The sequence below is a fragment of the Pongo abelii genome, chromosome 11 (assembly GCF_028885655.2).
Source record: "Pongo abelii isolate AG06213 chromosome 11, NHGRI_mPonAbe1-v2.0_pri, whole genome shotgun sequence".
In the NCBI taxonomy this organism is placed as follows: Eukaryota; Metazoa; Chordata; class Mammalia; order Primates; family Hominidae; genus Pongo; species Pongo abelii.
In genome coordinates this window covers 80520311-80540817 of record NC_071996.2, presented here as the reverse complement: position 1 = coordinate 80540817, position 20507 = coordinate 80520311, and the positions used below count along the sequence as shown (strand labels likewise).

Sequence of the window (20507 nt, the reverse complement as noted above, 5' to 3'; positions counted from 1 at the left end):
TTTATTAGTCTTGCTAACGGTCTATCAATTTTGTTGATCCTTTCAAAAAACCAGCTCCTGGATTCATTAATTTTTTGAAGGGTTTTTTGAGTCTCTATTTCCTTCAGTTCTGCTCTGATTTTAGTTATTTCTTGCCTTCTGCTAGCTTTTGAATGTGTTTGCTCTTGCTTTTCTAGTTCTTTTAATTGTGATGTTAGGGTGTCAATTTTGGATCTTTCCTGCTTTCTCTTGTGGGCATTTAGTGCTATAAATTTCCCTCTACACACTGCTTTGACTGCATCCCAGAGATTCTGGTATGTTGTGTCTTGGTTCTCGTTGGTTTCAAAGAACATCTTTATTTCTGCCTTCATTTCGTTATGTACCCAGTAGTCATTCAGGAGCAGGTTGTTCAGTTTCCATGTAGTTGAGTGGTTTTGAGTGAGATTCTTAATCCTGAGTTCTAGCTTGATTGCACTGTGATCTGAGAGACAGTTTGTTATAATTTCTGTTCTTTTACATTTGCTGAGGAGAGCTTTACTTCCAAGTATGTGGTCAATTTTGAGTGACCTACACAGAGACTTAGACTCCCACACATTAATAATGGGAGACTTTAACACCCCACTGTCAACATTAGACAGATCAACGAGACAGAAAGTCAACAAGGATACCCTGGAATTGAACTCAGCTCTGCACCAAGCGGACCTAATAGACATCTACAGAACTCTCCACCCCAAATCAACAGAATATACATTTTTTTCAGCACTACAAGCTTCTTTTAAAAATGAAATTGGCTGGGCACGATGGCTTAAGCCTGTAATCCCAGCACTTTGGGAGGCCGAGGTGAGTGAATCATCTGAGGTCAGGAGTTCAAGACCAGCCTGGCCAACATGGTGAAACCTTGTCTCTACTAAAAATACAAAAATTAGCCAGGCGTGGTGGTGGTGCCTGTAGTCCCAGCTACTCGGGAGGCTGAGGCAGGAGAATTGCTTGAACCCAGGAGGCGAAGGTCACAGAGAGTGGAGATCGCACCACTGCATTCCAGCCTAGGTGACAGAGTGAGACTCCATCTCAAAAAAAAAAAAGGAAATTAATATCACATCTATACTATAAGGCAGCAGATATATCCTTGCTTACTTATGGCTTTGAAGGAATAACACAATTTGGTGATGCTTTTACAACTAAGTTCCTTTAAGAAGCAAGTTATGTTACAAACGTGATCTTACTCCCACTTCCCAGATTTTATTTTTGAATTGAAACAATTTTTGGATTGAAACAATTTTTGAATTGAAAGGGTTTCTGAAAGTGCCCTTCACTATATACTTGGAACAATAATGCAAAGACTATTTTATAGTATTATAAAGAAACACTTAGAGAGCGCTTTTATACCTTCAGGAGCTATAGATCTAAGTTGCAAAAAAGGCAAAGTCTAGTACTCAAAAAATGCTAAATTATCAAATAGAGATTAAATTATATTATACTCATTCTAATTTTAAATAGAGGAAGATTACTGTAACAACTTAGAAATATATTTAACAAAATGACGTTCAAAAAGGTTTGAAACCCCTAATTATTCTGGGCATCAAGTTGATTAAAATTTCATTTGCTAATTATTATGATTTATGGATATTTTTGTCAGTAAACAGATGAACATAGTTGACTAATATAGCCATGGTCCTTAGCATGGCATACCACATATTTTCTCTGATTTGATCTTCTTTTCATCTTTAGGCCCATGTCTTACCATGCTCCTGCTTTCATCTGGAACTCCAGCAATATAGTCCCCAATTTCCAGCAAACAATCTGTTTCATTTGATCATACCGTTAGCCATATTCCTCCCTCTGCCTTCAATGCCTGATGTCAGTCCGACTCCTTCCAACCACACCATCTGCCTCACGCATTCTTCAGGACCCAGCTCAGCTTTCTGATTAATCTTCCCTTCTTCACTTATGGTTTTGCCTTGTATCTACTGCCACTATTCTATTATGAATACTTATCACACTGTATTATGGTATTTAAGGAGGGCCCACCTCTCCAACTACATTTTGAACTCCTTAAGTGAAGCTTCATGTATGATTAATCTTTGCATTCTTGTGTATGGCACAATTAATTTATTCATTCAACAAGTATTGATTGTGTAGTTCCCTTCACATGCTGTCTATCCAAAGCCCCGCCCTTACAGAACTTACTATTCATGAGAACAATACATATTAGATAAGAAAACAATTTTTTTAAATTGCATAGTATAGGTAGCGATAAATACTGCAAGGAAAAATAAAGTGAGATAAAGGGATAAAGGGTTGAGGAAGGCTGGGTTGGGAGGACGTTTATTTTAGAGGGTTATCAAAAAGGTCTCTATAAGGAGATGATCTATAAGCAGAAACTTGAATGAAAAGAAGGAGCAAAACCACGCAAAGGTCTGCGGAGAGCATCTCTGGCTGTGGAATACCAAACACAAAGGACTTGGGGCAGGAGAAAGCTTGGTCAGTGTGTTTAGAGAGCAGAGAGAAAGGGGGAGAGTGAAAGGGAAAAAAAATAAAATGAGGACGTGGAGGCAGGCCAGATGGTAGAAAAGCCTGTGGGCATGGCAAGGGCTTTGGCATTCATTCTGAGTGCAATGGAAAGCCATTAGATGATTTTGAGCTGAGTCTGACTTACTTTTAATAGCGTTCACTCTGGCCTCCCTGGAGACAATAAACTGGCTGGGGAGGGAGGGAGAAGGCTGGAACAGTAAGAGGACTTAGGAAAGAACTGTATTGAAGTCAAAAAATAATATGGCTGGGACTAGGGCAGTGAGAAGTGACAGATTTCCTCCAAAATCAGTGGTGAAATCTATGGGGGCTTGCTGATATGGGAAATGAGTGAAAGAGACTCTTGGCTGGCACAGCTGGCAAGTAAACAGTTGGATACAGGAGTCTAAAGCTCTGGGAAGATGTCAGGACTGGAGATTAAGATTTGGGAACCAGTAGCATATAAAGGCTATTTAAAGCCAGGGATCTAGCTGGGTTAATTTAGGGAAGAATATGTAGATAAGAGAATGGAAAGCTCCAAGGACACGTCCAGGAGTAAAAGAAGGTCACTAGAAAGAGGGACAAAATGCAGATACTCATTTCCTGGAAGGCAAGTGACATCAAGAAGCAGGGCCTATTCAACTGTGTAAAATACTTCCATTATCTGTTGAATTGGATATTGTCACACACGTCCGTGTGAAGAGAGTCCACCAACAGGCTTTGTGTGACCAACAGGGCTGTTTATTTCACCTGGGTGCAGGCAGGCTGAGTCTGAAAAAGGAGTCAGCAAAGGGTGGTGGGATTATCATTGGTTCTTAGAGGTTTGGGATAGGCATACAAAGTACATTCTTAAGGGTGGGGGAGAATATTACAAAGTACCTTCTTAAGGGCGGGGGAGAATATATCGTATCAGTTAGGGTGGGGCAGGAACAAATCACAATGGTGGAATGTTATCAGTTAAGGCTATTTTCACCTCTTTTGTGGATCTTCAGTTGCTTCAGACCATCTGGATGTATACTTGCAAGTCATAGGGGATATGATGGCTTAGCTTGGGCTCAGAGGCCTAACAGATATTATCCTAGATTTTCTTCTCTTTTTCTCCTATCCTGGAGCTAGTCTGCATTGTTATTTGTAAAACTTCTATCACTTGTTAATAAAGCAATTTAAATTAGAAACAATAAAATTACTATAATGTGATTTGTCAGTGCAAGACTCAAGGCACAATTAGTTTTTCCTCTGAGATAAATGTTCTTGTATATGGATCCCAGAGGCTCTCTCCATGCAATCACAACAAATTGAAAAGTTAAATAATTGTTCAGTTAATGTGATCCATCTGAAGAAATAGTCTAGATGATTAAAGAAATAATGTTTTCCCCATTAATGACAGGGCTTTTTGCTTGTAATTACTGAGACAATTGTCTCATTTTTAATGTCTGAATATGAAATTATTGTTCATTGACCCCTTACAGAGATTTGCTGTCCAAATGCCAAATATCAAGATTCACTTAAAAGTTTTTTCACCTTTTGATGTTCCTGTTTGCTTTGGGATCATGGAGCAATATGGTCCTTAGCTCTGTTCAGTCTTTCTTTAGAGACAGTGTAACCACCCAGTGGGTTCACTTTGCCTACTGCCTAGACAAAGCTGATTTCTCAAGACAGGGGAATTGCAATAGAGAAAGAGTAATTCACACAGAGTCGGCTGTGCCAGAGACCAGAGTTTTATTATTACTCAAATCAGTCCCCCCGGATCAGAGTTTTTAAGGATAATTTGGTGGGTGGGGGAAGGCCAGTGAGTAGGGAAGGCTGATTGGTTGGGTCGGAGATGAAATCATAGGGAATTGAAACTGTCCTCTTGCCCTGAGTTAGCTCATGGATGGGGGGGTCACAAGATCAGATGAGCCAATTTATCGATCTGGGTGGTGCCAGCTGATCCATCAGGTACAAGGTCTGCAAAATATCTCAAGCACTGATCTGAGGAGCAGTTTAGGAAGAGTCAGCTGTATGACTCCTAAGCCATAATTTCTGGTCTTGTGGCTAATTTGTTTGTCCTATGAAGGCATTCTAGTCCCCAGGGAAGAAGGAGGTTTGTTTGGGAAAGGGCTATTATCATCTTTGTTTTAAACAATAAACCATAAACTGTGTTCCTCCCAAAGTTAGTTCAGCCTATGCCCAGAAATGAACAAGGACAGTTTGGAGATTAGAAGCAAGATGGAGCTGGTTAGGTCAGCTCAGTTATAATTTTGCAATGGCAGTTTCAATAACCCTACCCAGGATATTTGGTCCTCTTTCAATTGCTCAGTGAACTGGACTCATTTCATGGATTTCTTAACTCATTCAGATGTTTTTTCTTTTCTTTTCTTTCTTTCTTTTTTTTTTTTTGAGATGGTATCTCACTCTGTCATCCAGGCTGTAGTGCAGTGGCGTGATCTCAGCTCATTGCAACTTCTGCCTCCCAGGTTCAAGTGATTCTCCTGCCTCAGCCTCCTGAGTAGCTGGGACTACAGGCATGCACTACCACACCTGGCTAATTTTTTTGTATTTTTAGTAGAGACGGGGTTTCACCATGTTGCCCAGGCTGCTCTAGAACTCCTGGCCTCATGTGATCTGCCTGCCTTGGCCTCCCAAAGTGCTGGGATTATTGGCATGAGCCACCACGCCCAGCTACTCAAATGCTTTTTTACCAGGATAGATTCAGAGAAGAAATTTTCACATTTCAAATAATTTCAGGACAAATCAAATTCATTATTGAAGTTGAAAATTAGTCATGTCCCTGAGATGATGATCAGCACCATGATGAATAGATGTGAATTTGACAATTCATGAAATCCTTTTATGAGAGGTCAGACTTGAGATTGCACCTCTTTCTACATTCTGTTGAATCAAGTGCCCTCTGGGCAATTCACTGACTGTGTAATTTTCTGATTGCTCTCTGAGAGAAGCATAATGTCTACCACCTGTACATAACCTACTATTCTTAAATCTCTGGAAACATCCATGCCATTAAAAATTCCAAACAAATATTACTTATTATTTATTTTTCACAAATCCATACCTGACCTGAGCAAACAAACATTATTTCAAGGCAAAAAAATTGCAGCTAATTTCTTAGCTAGAGAAAACCACAGGTTACTACAATTTAATTTTTAAATAAGTACACAGTTTTCAAGTTAGAGGTTAAGATTTTTTTCTAAGTCGTGTGCTTTTCATTCTGCTGTTTTAAAAAAAATTAATGTGTTTTCTTTCCTGATATATAAATATCTAAATGTTCTCCTGGACAGTTTGGGATAAAGCAGTATTTTCTCTTGGGTAGAGGAATTAAGGAGGGTATATGTGTATGTGTGTATATGTATATTTATATATATATGGAGGGTATATATATTTTATATATATGAAGGGTATGTATATATTATATATATTTATATTATATATGTAATTTATGTATTTATATTTAGCAAAGACTAAATGTAAATTACATATCTTTATATATATATATATATTTAAGAATCTGAACCTTAATTAGCATTCACCTCTCTAATTCTTTCAGAGTTATGTAAGGGATGTGTATTAGTGAAAATGTCTCAAGTTTGACCAAGAATCTGTTTCTTCCTGATAGTGAGGAAAAGCTGCTTTGTAAGTTTCTGAAATCAATGTGCTTTGGAGGTATTCATTATTTATAAAATGTTTTTTGGTTTTGGTTTGTTGTTTGTTTTTTAGAAAGAGTCTCACTCTGTTGTCCAGACTGGAGTGCAGTGGCGCGATCTCGGCTCACTGCAACCTCTGCTCCCTGGGTTCAAGCTATTCTCCTGCCTCAGCCTCTGGAGTAGCTGGGACTATGGGAACATGCCACCATGCCTGGCTAATTTTTTTTGTATTTTTAGTAGAGACGGGGTTTCACCATATTAGCCAGGCTGGTCTCAAACTCCTGACTTTGTGATCCACCCTCCTTGGCCTCCCAAAGTGCTGGGATTATAGGCATGAGCCACTGCGCCCGGCCAAAATATTGGGTTTGTACCTAGTTGCACTGAAGAAGAATTACTACAGAAAAGGGGAAATGCCTATAGCTAATGGTTATATGATCCCTGTGTCAAACTGAAATATTAATAATCAGAATCTAGTTTTAAAGAGTTTATTCAAGTGAAAAGCTGGGAATGGCCAATCCGGGAGATGCAGACTCCAGAGAAATGGGGTAAATGTTCCAAAGTTAAAAAGTTAAGCTCTTGCTTCTACAGGCACAAAGTAAAGAAATTTAATAGGATTTCAGCATTTCCTACACAAGGCTGGTGTATGAGTTATAGCAATATAATTAGTTACAGTTTGTTTTCTTTTCTATACAGCTTGTTTTCTTCATAGCTGGTTTTCATTTTCTTTCCAATTTAAAAGAGTATATTTAACATTCCATCTTAAGGCAATGTTATGGCCATGGAGTCCTTGTGTGAGAAGAGTAAGAGGGAAGTTAATCTGTAATGAAGATCAACAGTGAAGAGGGAAGGGGTCTTCTCTGGTGCTCATTAGTAATTTTCAGCATTTTACAAAACAATTTTGGTAAGGAAGAAGGCTAATCTATAGTCAGAGAAACAAGGGTTATACCTGCCTTGGTTACGCCTGCCTCTCAAGTGACCCCTATAATCAGCATCCTTTAAGACTCAAAATATTCTGGAGTTCCAATAGCTTAGGTTTTGAATTACTTATCTTCACACCTGTTACAAGAACTAGCTCTATTCTCAAGTTGTATTTTGCAGTTTAAACATGTGTTGTAAAATTGAGTGATAAAAATATGTCAAAACAATCATAAAATTTTTTAAAATTAGCTACACAGAAAGATTTATTATATTTTATTAAGGCAAAGACTAAATTAAATTTTAAGAAAAAAGAAACTTTTTTTCAGTTTTACATCCACCTAAATACATCCATTTCATCTTTTCTAGGCTTTGCTAGAGGTGGTTAATGACCTCTTTGAAGAACAGACTGACCTGGAGAAAATTGTCAAGAAAATAATGCATCGGGCCCAAACTCTGCTGAAATGTGAACGCTGTTCTGTTTTACTCCTAGAGGACATCGAATCACCAGTAAGTTATCTTTTATCTTTTAAAGTTGAAGACTGTGTGAATGGAATAAAGTTGAGTTTATTTATAATTAAACTTGTGAAATTGTGACTTGATTCACTCTCTTCATGACTCTTCAACCATGGGGCAACTTTTCGTAAAACAAGAGTTTTTTATTTTCTTTATGTGTATTTCATTCTCTTTTTGCAGTCAACTTAGAAACATAGACTTTTAAGCTAACAGGGACTTTAGAGATCTATCCCAGGCCTTTGTAATTGCAGATGAGGGAACTAAGGGGTTCAGTGATTTGCCCAACCTCACATAGCTCCATTAGAAGATAAACTCAAGTGTCTGTCTCACATTTTATTTACCTATGAAGGGTAAGGCCCTCAGCATTTCGGGGGGTGGACTTCAGTCCAGACAATGCTCCATGGCCTTCTTAAGGCAAGGAGGAAGCAAACAAATGAATGGAGATTCAGTACCCTTAGCTCTTGGAGCCCAGACAAACTGGACTCGAGCAGAATGGAATGGCCAACCGAAGCTGGGCCCTTCCCTGCAGCACATTTGTCCTGTGGAGGCTTCCAGGTTCTTTCACAGCTGCTGTTAACCTGCAAATTCTGGCACAGAGTAGCCTTACCAGGTGAAGGGGGCTGCTGTTCACTTCCCTGCAGGGGTTCCTGCCACTCCATAGGGAAACATCTCGTTCAGGGCCTTAGGGCTGCCTCACCGTGGCAATTTGTGGCCAGCTTTCTGGTTTTGTTAAGCCCTTTGGCTTTCAGGGGGAAATCTGCTGGGTAGATAAGCAACAATATTGAAATAATAATCATCATCAATCTAAATTCTTGAAGTTAAATGTCTAAACCCTTGGCAGCAATTTAATATCTTTGCTGAGAACTTGCTTCAAAGATCGGGAATTGTCTAGCAATTAAGAGTTGCTTTAATACCTGACAGAATGTTATTTTGCCACACTTTACTTACAAAAGATTATTCCCTTTGCCTTTGGGTTTGTTTTCCTCAAAGAATAGGAACCTTAGGGTAAATTTTGGAGATTTAATAATAAGTATTGTAAGACTTACAATATTGAGTTTCTTTTAAAATTTGTATATGTTTAAAATGTTCAGGAGTGTTTCCCCAGATTTTAGCAGAGATTGGAGTTATTTCTGTTTCAGTCAGTGCAGTTTACACAAACAATAGCCTGGAAAGTACCATGTGATTGTATAAATCTCAGCTGAACCTTGGGAGAACATGCACACACACACACACACACTCCAACAGCCCATATTTATGGAGTGTTTCCAGAAATGTTGTGAAACATTTGCATTCTTTTAATCCTTATCTTATAAGGTAGGTGTTACTATCATCCTATAATAATTTTATAGATGAGGAAATAAGGCTCAGAAGGTTGCGTGACTTGCCCGTCACCTCCACTGCCTGACTCTAAAGCCCCTTAAAGGAACGGAAAGTGGTGGGGGTGCTCATTAATACCTGGCAGGTTTCAGGGCCACAGAGAAGCCCCCATTAAACAAAGGCAGGAAGAGGCAACTGTTGGGGCTTTGGCTGCCAGGATAACCTGAACCACCCCAAGGTCCCTGTGGGAGCAAGTGGCTGGGGGTGAGGGTCAGAGGTATGCAGGCTGGAATCTGGACACAGGCAAACTCATTGTTTGCTAGCTCACTTGTAAACAGATATAAAAGCAACTTAAACCAGTTAAGTGTGGTCATTCTTGCTAATCTTCTAACTTGGACTAGTTTTTATGGTATGGTCTAACTCTTTGGCAAATGACCAAAAAAATATAGATGATGGAAGATGATATAGAATGTTGGGGCAGAGCTGGAGGGAGCAGTAGAAACAGCAATATCTTCATGGTATAAAGTAGGGAGAGGAGTGGTCAAAAAACACCATCTAGATAGAGTAGATGGTACAAACGATAACAGCGCTGGCTGGTATTCTACTGAAAGTTCAAAAGGCCTCTTTGCTATCACTGCTGAACATTCTAAGACTAATGTTGGGGCAGAAAATTCTGAACCACAACTCATCATTTCTTCTCTTTTCTTACCCATCCCCCTCCAAAGTGATATTGATGGAAAAACCAAACTCCATAAAATATTTTATTTCTGTTTTGTTTTGGTTTTTTGATTTTTTAAATTCTAATTTTCTAAATTTTAATTGATAAATAATAATTTTATGTATTTATGGTATACAGTGTGATGTTTTGATACATGTATATATTGTGGGATAATTATTTATTAATGTATAATTTATAATGTATATGTATAATCAAAAACATATTCCTTCTATCTAATGAAACTTGTACACGGTGACCAACAACTCTCTACTCACTTTTACTTTTAGCCTCTGGCAACTACCATTCTACTTTTTTTTTCTATGAGTTCAACTTTTTAAATTCTAGAAATACGTGAGATCATCCAGTATTTGTCTTTCTGTACCTGGCTTATTTTACTTAACATCCTTCAAGCTAATTCATGTTGTTTGGAATTACAAAATGTTATTCTTTTTAAAGGCAGAATAGCATTTTTTTTTTTTTTTTTGAGATGGAGTCTCGCCCTGTCCCCCAGGCTGGAGTGCAATGGCACAGTCTCAGCTCACTGAAACCTCCACCTCCTGGGTTCAAGCAATTCTCCTGCCTCAGCCTCCTGAGTTGCTGGGATAACAGGCACCCACCACCATGCCCAGCTAATTTTTGTTATTTTTAGTAGAGTTGGGGTTTCGCCATGATGGCCAGGCTGATCTCGAACTCCTGACCTCCGTTGATCCACCCACCTCGGCATCCCAAAGTACTGGTATTACAGGTGTGAGCCACAGTACCCAGCCCAGAATAGCGTTTTTTAGATGGATAATTGTTTCTATTACCTTGTGTATTTTACAGACTTATTATTGAAAGTTTTCTCTGCCATCAAGTCCCTCAGAGCACCTCCAAAAAAGCGTCTCTTGAAATATGAAACTCACTTCTTTTTTTTTAATTTTAGGTTCAGGTATACATGTGCAAGTTTGTTATATAGGTAAACACGCTTATTCTGAGCCAATATGAGTGACTGTGGTCCAGGGAAAATACAAACAGAAGAAGCCTTGAATAAGTGGTCCCAAGGTAGTTGGATCACAGTTCGGTTCTATACATTTTAGGGAGGCAGGAGTTACAGGCAAAGACATAAATCAATACAGGGAAGGTATATATTGGTTTGGTCTGAAAGGGCAGGATATCTTGAAGCAGGGATTTACAGGTTACAGGTAGGTTCAGAGATTCTTTAATTTGCAATTGATTAAAGGAATAAGGCTCTATTTAAAACTTAGAGTCAGCAGAAAGGAATGTTTTAAATTAAAATAAGGATGCTATGTAGCAAGATTGGTGGCCTACAGGAATGACTTAACCCTTGCTTTACATGGTGTTAGGTCTTGTTTATAATTTGGTATCTTATTGCCACAAAGAGTCTGTTTCGTGAGTCTTATGATCTCTATTTGAACATTAATGCTGCTCAGCTGTGTATGAACTCCAACACGGAGGGCAAATAATGAGGAGGCTATTCGACTTTCCTTCCATTTATGGCCAGGAATTCAGTTTTTAAGGTTTTACTTGGGTCCCCTTAGCCAAGAGGGGGTCTGTTCAGTTAGAGTAGGATTTTATTTTTAGTTTATAGTGAGAATGAGCTCCTCTAACACCATAGGGATGAACTCTAAAGGTTAAAAGTGAACCAGGTGAAAAAAAATATTAATCTGCTCAGTATTGTTCCAGAAGCAGTGAAGACTTGTTGGCAAGTCTGCTGCCTGTGGAGGTGGTGGGAGAAGTTTGGGGTAAAGGTATCTATTTATGTGGCATCCCCAGCAGAAAACCTACCAACACTAGGCATTCCTTTAATACACTTCTCACCAAAGGCTTCTCAAACCTTTAGGCTTGTAGGTGTCACAGTGCTGTGCACCACCGAAGTTGTACAGTAGAAATTATAGAAAGGAGACTAGAAACAGTCCCACCACATTCAGGAGAAAAAGCCAGGATAAACAGGAAAATGTTTATCTCTGCCCCCACATTCAATATCAGCTTCCATCATCTGTACTTTTTTAGTCATCTGCCAAAGAGTTAGACCACACCATAAAAACTAGTCCAAGTTAGAAGATTATCAAAAATGACCACCCTTCTAATCTACGGTATTACAATATTTTCAAACTTGACAAAGTTATTTTTACTGGAAATATTTCAATAATAGGTATATTTTTCTAATAATAAGGGAATCCATATAAGATCTCAATATTACCAAGCAAATCCACAATTATACCTTTTCCACATTACTTATGACCTTTCTTTCCTTATTATTATCAATGAACCTATCACTAGCAGGATGCTTCTTAGACAGTCTTCATCACCTCTGATGCCCCTGGTATTTATGATAAACACCAAAGAGCTTTTCCTTATGCAAAGTGTTAGTTCCATTTTTAGATGTATTATAACCAATAGTTATCTACATAACATAAAACAAAAATTTCAGGAAAAAAAGATTGATATCAAGGGGTTAAGGGAAGTCCCCCTGTCCACACCCCTCCCCAACTTGACAGTAAGCATGTGGTATGTTACTTCAGGGGAGGAATTACTCAGAATACAGGAACAGCTAAATGGGTTTTTAAGTTCAAAAATGGGCTTTTAAAATTTATAGCAGGGCTTTGCACAGTAGCATGCACCTACAGTCCCAGCTACTCAGGAGGCTGAGGCAGGAGGATTGCTTGAGCCCAGGAGTTCAAGGACAGCCTGGGCAAAATAGTGAAACACCACCTCTGAAAATCAATCAATCAATAAATAGATGAATAAATAAATAATATAAAATTTATAGCAGGGTTATTCTGGAAAACCAAAACTTTTTCCTAAAGGCTTGAATGAATCAGAACCTAAAATTATGAACAAAACAGTAGAATGAAAAGAGAATAGATGAAGCTCTAGACTATCCCATTCTTGGATTGCCTGGACTAAGGGAGGAGAGGTGGAGAGGAGAATAATAAATGTGAAGTTGTCAGTCTTCCTAACCTTGCTCCCAGACTCTATTCTCCGTATAATAGTGGTGGTGGGCATTGGAGAGCAGGTGGGGGGAGTTGAAGCTTCCCCCAGGCATCATGGCAGGAAAAAAGAGGTGACAATGTCAGAGGCGGTAAGAGGCAGTGAGAGCCTGACAGCTTTTCTAGAGTCCCAAAGGAGCATGAGAGGCAAATGCAGCTTTCCCCATTTCCTGGCAGACATTAACAGAGGGAGGGCTGGGGCCTGAAGAAGCCTGGCTGTCAGGATGAGGAAGAGACAGGGTTGTGACCTAGTCCTGGAGGGGCTGTGGATATTTATGCATATCCAGTGTTAGGAATGACTATGCTGAGGGCCAGCAAGGCCTTCTTATCTCAGAACAGAGGCCAGTCTGGGTGAGCGGGTGACTGCAGGCCAGCCATGTCTCTTCCAAGCACCCGGAAAGGCGCATGTCTCCTTGGTGAAAATTTCAGTATTAAATGAGTCTCAATCTGAAATGACTGAGAAAACCTGAAGTGGCTGAGTTTAACTGGAGTAATCTCTTTTGTCTTCTGCCAATAAGCAAACTTGGGGCTCAAGCAGATAAATTTAGTTGAGTTATAGAAAAAGAATATGTTACTTTTTTGTATAGCCGTATCTGTGAACTTTTAAATCTATAATCAATATGCAAATTATATTCTCTAATTAGTTATCTTGTATTCAATCCACATATATAACAATTAGATAGATGGGGAGAATGATGTATTATTCTATAAATGTTTTGGAAGCAAATGGCTGGCAATTTGGAAAAAAAAAACTGTAAGAAGCTGGATTTCTAGTTCATACCTATAAAAATATAATTTTATAACATGCAAAATTATGATTCATATAAATATAAAATAAATGCAAGTTGAAGATTTTTAAAACTCATTAATGTGTGAGGGAGCCAATATGATGTTAAAACCAGTCCAAAGAGCACTTGAGAAGTTAGGTGTTTATGGGCAATGTTAAGATACAATTTCAATGTTAAAAACAATACTGGTTAAAGACAAAACTAAGCCATAAACTATAACCTTCAAGATTATCTTTTCTATTGGAGAGAATGACTTGTATCTCTACCAGAGAAAAGTACAAACTAACATGTAATTTCACTAAATCTGGAGTCTTTTATCTGTATTAACCAGTGAGAGGAAGAAACTAAGTACATTTCTTAGATCAGAAATTGGCAATTTTTTCTGTAAATGCCCGGATAGTAAATATTTTAGGGTTTGCAAGTCACACAGTCTCTATTGCAGCTACTCAACTTTGTCCATTATAACACAAAAGCAGTCATAGACAATATATATAAAGAATGAGCATGGCTGTGTTGCAATTAAACTTTATTGACAAAAGTAGGTAGTAGATCAGATTTTACTAGCAGACAAGGGTTTACAGACCACTGTTCTAGATAATCCTTTGCCCTCTTATAACATTGAGAAATGCGTACCCAGCTTTTTGCCTTATTTCTGTAATGCCAATGTAAACTTCATATGAATCAAAGATTCAATGTTAAAAAAGCAAATGCAAAAATACTGGTTAATATGTTTTATTCATTTGGTAGGTAAAGGCTCTTTAGAACAATCATTCAATTCTGATGAGAATAAGCACTTTCAAACAGCTCTATGATTTTTTCAGCCATCAGATTGGTAAAGCTTGAAAATAACTATAATAACCAGTATGAGTATGGGCATTAGAAAATTGACTTTCTCATTACTGATAGTGGGAACTTGAGTTGGGATAACTTTTATGGTCATCAGTTTGGAAAAATATATTTGGAGATGGAGTCTTGCTCTGTCACCCAGGTGGGAGGCCCAGGCTGGGGTGCAGTAGTGTGATCTCGGCTCACTGCAACCTCCGCCTCCCGGGTTCAAGCAATTCTCTTGCCCCAGCCTTCCGAATAGCTGAAAATATATTTTAACTTGAAAAAGGGATAGCCTTTGCACCCAGCAACTCCTCTTAAAATTTAGATTAATGAAATGGATGGAGATGAGATGAAAATGAGTATATAAGAATACTTACTGCATTCCTATAGTAGTGAAAATATAAATAATTCAAATATCAATAGAAGTTTATATAATGAAATTCTATGTAGTGTTTTAAAACAATGATATATGACTATATTCATAGGAACAATGTCTTTGATATAATTTTAGGTGAATAATAAAGGGTAGAAACAACATATATAAAAAGAAGCTGTTTTTATCAAAACAAGGGTACATAAATAAGATTACATTTTCACAACTATTAAATTTATGGAGCTTTAAATTTTCTCCTTTTGAGTCATATTTTCTTGTATCTTCTCTTCCAGGAGGAGTCATGGGTTTATCATCTCATGGAAGGAAAGGGCAGGTAGTCAACCTCTTCGCAAGAGAACAAACTTAAAAGTCAGGGTGTCAGGAGAGAGGATTTGCTAAATGGATTTATCTTAACTTTTAGCAATTAAAGACCAATCTGGACCCAGAACAAGACATGCAGGCTCCATAATCCACAAAAGAAGTACTCATAACCCCATGCCACAAGTCATCACTCCACTTCCACCCCATATAAGGTTGGGAGGGCTGCTTAATTCAGTGGAAATTAGATAAGATGAAGTATTTAATAAAAGGCTGAGTGAGGTTACTTGCCTTCAGCCATCTTGGGCAGAGCACGATGTTCACCAAAATAAGTCATGTATACTTGCTTGAAACAGTAAGAGCAGGTGCCTGGGCAGGCTCGGGGATGTTTCTTGAGTCCTCCTTGCTGCCATAGATTGGCAGACGGTGTGGCCAGGGTGAGTGGAACAAGGAAAGTTGCAGACAAGTCATCCTGGAAACAAGGTTATTGATGTATCAGGATAAATGGGAACATGAGTGGCAAGTCACCCTGCAGCTGCTTATCTTGGCCAGCTGAAGAGATTTAAAGGCTAATTCATTACACAAAAATACCTATGTCATATTGGACTTTACAGTAAGCATAGACTTCTCACCAGGCAGAAGCTGAAATGGCTACTCAGAGCAGTGTTGGTGAGAAAACACTCAAAGACAATAAACTGAAATTCAAATGCAGCCACCCTAAATCATTCCCCTGACTTCACCCTCCGTGTCCATTATTCATCTAAACATTAACACACAACAAAGAGCCACCAGCATGGGGCTCATGCAAGATACTATAAGAAAAGAAGTAGGAAGGGATGTGAAAACAAAAGCCAAGTGAAAAACACACACCAGAAAAACACTTAAAGTTTTCCATGAAATGAAATAAAAATAAGATCTCTCAGGAAAAATAAAGTTGTTCAAGAAAGAGATACAAAAGCTTAAGGAATAAATGATAAGCAGTATAAAAGATAAGAAACTGGGTTGGTAGAACTTGGAAAAAAAGTAGAAGAAAAATATGTAGCTGCACAGAAAGGAATACTACATTAAAAACAAGAAGAAATAGTACTTCTGAAATACTTTTAGGGACACAAATAATAAAATTGAAAACAAAATGGAAAATAATAAAGCATTAAAAAAGGAGAATGATAAAAATGGAATCAGAATAACAGAGGTCCAAACTAAGTATTCTGGGCAACTCTAAAGAGAACATGGCAAATGGAACAGGAAAAAAAAAATTCAAAATTATAACACTAGGACATTTTACTGAAATAAAGGCAATCTTGGATTTACAGACTGAAGGAACACACCATTTCAGGCAAAATTGATACCGACTGCTTAACACTGAAACACATTTGGTCTTAATAGACTTCAGATATTGAAAAAAGCATATGGGCATTTACACACAAAAAAATCAAAGCACCTATTGCAGAAAAATTCTTTCTGATGTTAGACTTCCTAGTTGCAGTCTCCTGTGCTGGAGGACAATGGGCAATATCTACAAAGTCCTCAGGGAAAGAAAATGTGACCCTATAATTTTAAATCCAAAATTTAAAGCCGAACTCATAGACGATTACACAAGTCACAGAGAGCTATTTTCAAATATGCAAAGAAGAGCACAGCAAATGTAGTTCTAAGAAGCCCTTCCTGAAAAATATGAGAGTTTGAAATCTAGCAAAGCAGGTGATGTGTGGGGAAGTTGGGATAAGTAAGATGGGTATTGAGTATTGAACGTATTTAAATATCGAAGTAAGGCTAAAAAACAGTGGAGCATATGTTTGTAGATACAAATGCAAACCTTATATTGTAAACCATAATAATGATGCTGGTTCCCCATGTTCTCCAAGTTCCACAGGTGCAACAGGTGGGTGTGGGCATGCACATGCACTGGGTCATAATTACAGAAGAGGTCATATTACAACACTGTGCTTGGGAAATACATCCCTTTTCTGTTGAGTGGTATCAAGCCTGATGTTTGTCTGTGGAAAGATGTTACTTCATCTCCCAGGTTTGCTCACTGCAAATACAATCCTGAGAACCAAACTAGGGCCTTGCAGTCCTGACATGCATGGCTTGGTTTTGTGGATTGCCTCTCTCAACAGGTATATTTGTGGAATATTTTAATTTTGATGTGTCAAATTTATTAACCTCCCTTTTTGATTTTTGCTTTAAGGGTTTTGTTATAAAAATCTTTATCTACCTTTCGCTATAATGGCATTATTGTATATCTTTTTACATCCATTTGGTATGCATGGTCTTTTTTATCTACCTAGAATTTGTTTTTGTGTGGAGTATAAAGCGGTATGTGTATAACCAATTGTCTTAGAACTGTTTTGCCTCCACTTTGTAATGGCACTTCAAAGTTATAGTGTTTCCATATATACCTGGGTCTGTTTCTGAGCTCACAATTTTGTCCTGCTGGTCTATTTGTTTATTTCTGCACCAGTATCTATCTGAATTTCTGTAATTTTGTAATGCATTTTGATATCTGACAGGCCAAGTCCTCAGTGTTGTTCCCCTTTAAAACTGGCTTGCTTATTCTTGACCTGTCATTCTTCCATAAAATTTTAATAGCAGCTTAGCAAGTTCCATGAAAACTCTGTGTAGATTTTGATTGAAATTGATCTAATTTATGGATCAATTTGGGTAACTCCTGCAGGTAGCAGAGTATTCAAGGGCAAGTGGCCTTCACACTGAGAGCATTTATTAACTTACATGACTAGAAGTCTCCAGGAGGTGGTTCTGGGGATGACGCAGCAGCTAGATGATGTGATCAGGGACCCAGGCTCTGTCCATTGCCCTCTGCTTGTCTCAGTGGTTGGCCATCACCAGCTGGCTTTTCCCTTTATAGTGTACCAGGCAGCACGTCCACACATAACTGTGTCCAGGAGAAGAAAAAGAAACTTCTTTTCATATCCCTCTCTTTTCTTTCACGGAGCAAAGTCCTTTTTGTTTGTTTGCTTGTTTGTTTGTTTGTTTGAGAAGGTTTCACTCCGTCACCTAGGCTGGAGTGCAGTGGCACCATCACAGCTCACTGCAGCCTTGACCTCCAGGCTCAAGTGATCCTCCCACCTCAGCCTCTCAAGTAGCTAGGACTAAAGGTGCACACCACCACATCCAGCTAATTTTTGTAGAAATGAGGTTCCACTAGTTGCCCAAGCTGATCTCGAACCACTGTGCTCAAGCAATCCTTCCACTTTGGCCTCCCAAAGTGTTGGGATTACAAGCGTGAGCCACCGCACCCAGCTGAGGAAAATCTTTTTTTTTTTCTTTTAAGGGCATGTCCAGCTGACGTTTCCTAAGACCCTGTTAATCAAGAATGAAATGTTGTCCAAGTCATCTATATTCTTAATGCTTTTCTATTCTTCATCTATCAATCTCTGGTTACAGGTGTGTTCAAATTTTTAGCTTAACAGATTCCTCAATATTTTTTGTCCAGTTATATAGGTTGTTGATTTAGTTGTTTGTATTAATTATGTGTTTTTGAATTTGGGATTGCAGCTGATTTTGATGGGAGAGTGTTTTTGTTTGTTTGCTTACGCCATTGCTTTCTTTCTTTCTTTCTCTCTTGCCCTCTTTCCTACCTGTGTAATAGTTTGTCCAGCTTCTGGTGGCTCAGATTTCCTGCTGTGTAGTAATATTACACCAAGCTGGAGGCAGCTTGGTTCAGTTTCTTGGGGTGAAGCTGGGTCACCTCTTCCCCATGCCCCAGCAGGAGCTGAAATTCTGACCATCATTGCCAGCCTGTTTCTGGACTTGGAGTGCAGCAGGCCTACATGTCTTCAGGCTTGTGACTTTAGAGATCTTTTCCCTCCTTTCCCTTCTCCTCCCTACCCCTCTCCTTTTCTTCTCTCTTCCTTTCAATCTCTAAATGTCTTTCTGATTTCCTCTGTGTTTTATCAGTCTTTTCTCTGTTTTTGGAAGAAATCAGATATGTAAAAGCATGAACTTATAGCACCATCTCTACTGGCATTCTGTACACTACTTTTATAATTAGAAAACAAAACAGTATCATTTCAGGAAAATAAAAGTTTCTCCCTCCAAAAATAAGTTTTATTTCTATTTTATTAGAATAATTCCTGAAAACAAAAGTTCTATTTGTATTTTGTGATTCTAATACTTAAAAAAAACTGCTTATTGCAAATTTATATTTTATGGCCTTTATATTTAAAGGGAATAAGGGAGAAAAAATTAATTCTGGTTGTAGAAGCTTTGATTCACCAATATCTTAACTCTGTGTTTAGAAACTGCATTTGTGGTCTTTAAGCTACGCACTCGGGTGTAAACTGTTCAGTTTACTGAATGGATGCCAAAAATAGAAATGAGGAATGCTGTTCTAGCCCTTTCTCCTGACAAAATTAATATTTTGCCCCCTTTTGCTTCTCTAAAGTGTTTCAGTCCATTGATTTTAAGTAATTTTGTCAATGGCATTTTCCATTAGACTGGGAAGAAAGAAAGATTGCTCCATAGCTGGCTGCTGCTGTTAACATTAGGAACTATTTAGCTCCTTGAACTGAGTATTCCGTGCTTACTGTTATTCCATCCCATGAACCTGTCTAAGCAATTCCTATCACTTCTCTTAGTTCTTTCCAGCTCATGCATTTACTATTATTTCTATTTATTTTTGTGTGTAGTCAAGGAAAGTGAATGTAGACATTTTAATCTTATGTCCTAAGGCACTGTCTCAAGTCCTAGTTTTTACAAGTGTTCTCTTCTTATGTATCATCCTGATGGCTGGCAGCTATTTCATTGTTAGGAACTCTACAAAGTACTTTCTAACTAAGCTTATAAATACCTGGCTAGTGTCTGGAGTTTCTTTACAAAACTGTGAAGCATAAGCTAGCTAGGCACACTTGTTTTCTTATATCCTCCTTAGCTCCTTGGTCCTTACGTAAATATACATACAATTAAGACAGTGAACTAGATGGTCTTCCTGAATCCTACATTCAAGGGGAAGAGATGGAGCGAGCATCCTCCGATTGTTCTGGGGCAGTCCATAATTCAGTGCCCTCCTTCTCAAGTGAATTGTAAAAATTGCCTCAGCCTTTCCTTTCTATATCATTTACTTTCCATTTCCCTACCTTTCCTTCTTCGATTTTCCTTCTCCCTATAAAGAAGCCTACTTAAATTCAGTTTGATTTTTGTTCCAAGTGTTTTTCTAGTGTGCAAAGTGGAGAGTATTAAAAAAAAATCCTCTGATGATTACCCAAACTATTATTGTTATATACACAGTCATCCCTCAGTATCTGTGGGGTATTAGTTCCAGGACAGCACATGGATACCAAAATCTATGCACACTCAAGTCCTGCAGTCAGCCCTGCAGAACCCCCAGATATGAAAAGTCAGCCTTCTGTATCTGCAGGTTTCACATTGCCCTGAATGCTGTATTTTCAACCTGCATTTGGTTGTGGATGCAGAACCCATGGATAAAGAGGGCCAATTATATTAACTGAAAAAATGTGTATATATACTACTATATACACACACACACACACACACTCACATCATTAATGTATCATATTACTTTTTCATACATATTAACTCGTTTTATTAATAACTGTATATCAATATAGTAAATCAACTCACATAATTAATCAT

General features: G+C 38.2%; 1 protein-coding gene across 5 annotated transcripts in view; it reads left to right on the top strand.

Annotated features, from left to right (window-relative positions):
- The window catches only part of PDE11A (phosphodiesterase 11A), a 447272-nt gene that overhangs the window by 168974 nt on the left and 257791 nt on the right, over window positions 1–20507 (top strand). For 4 of the 5 annotated variants that reach the window (XM_024243401.3, XM_054549537.2, XM_054549538.1 and 1 more), the window contains one exon: window positions 7413–7553. In XM_024243401.3, the coding sequence (XP_024099169.2) occupies window positions 7413–7553 (141 nt within the window). Of the gene's footprint in view, window positions 1–6031; window positions 6118–7412; window positions 7554–20507 lie in introns of those variants that run through there. The other variant, XM_054549540.1, reaches the window with a different exon arrangement.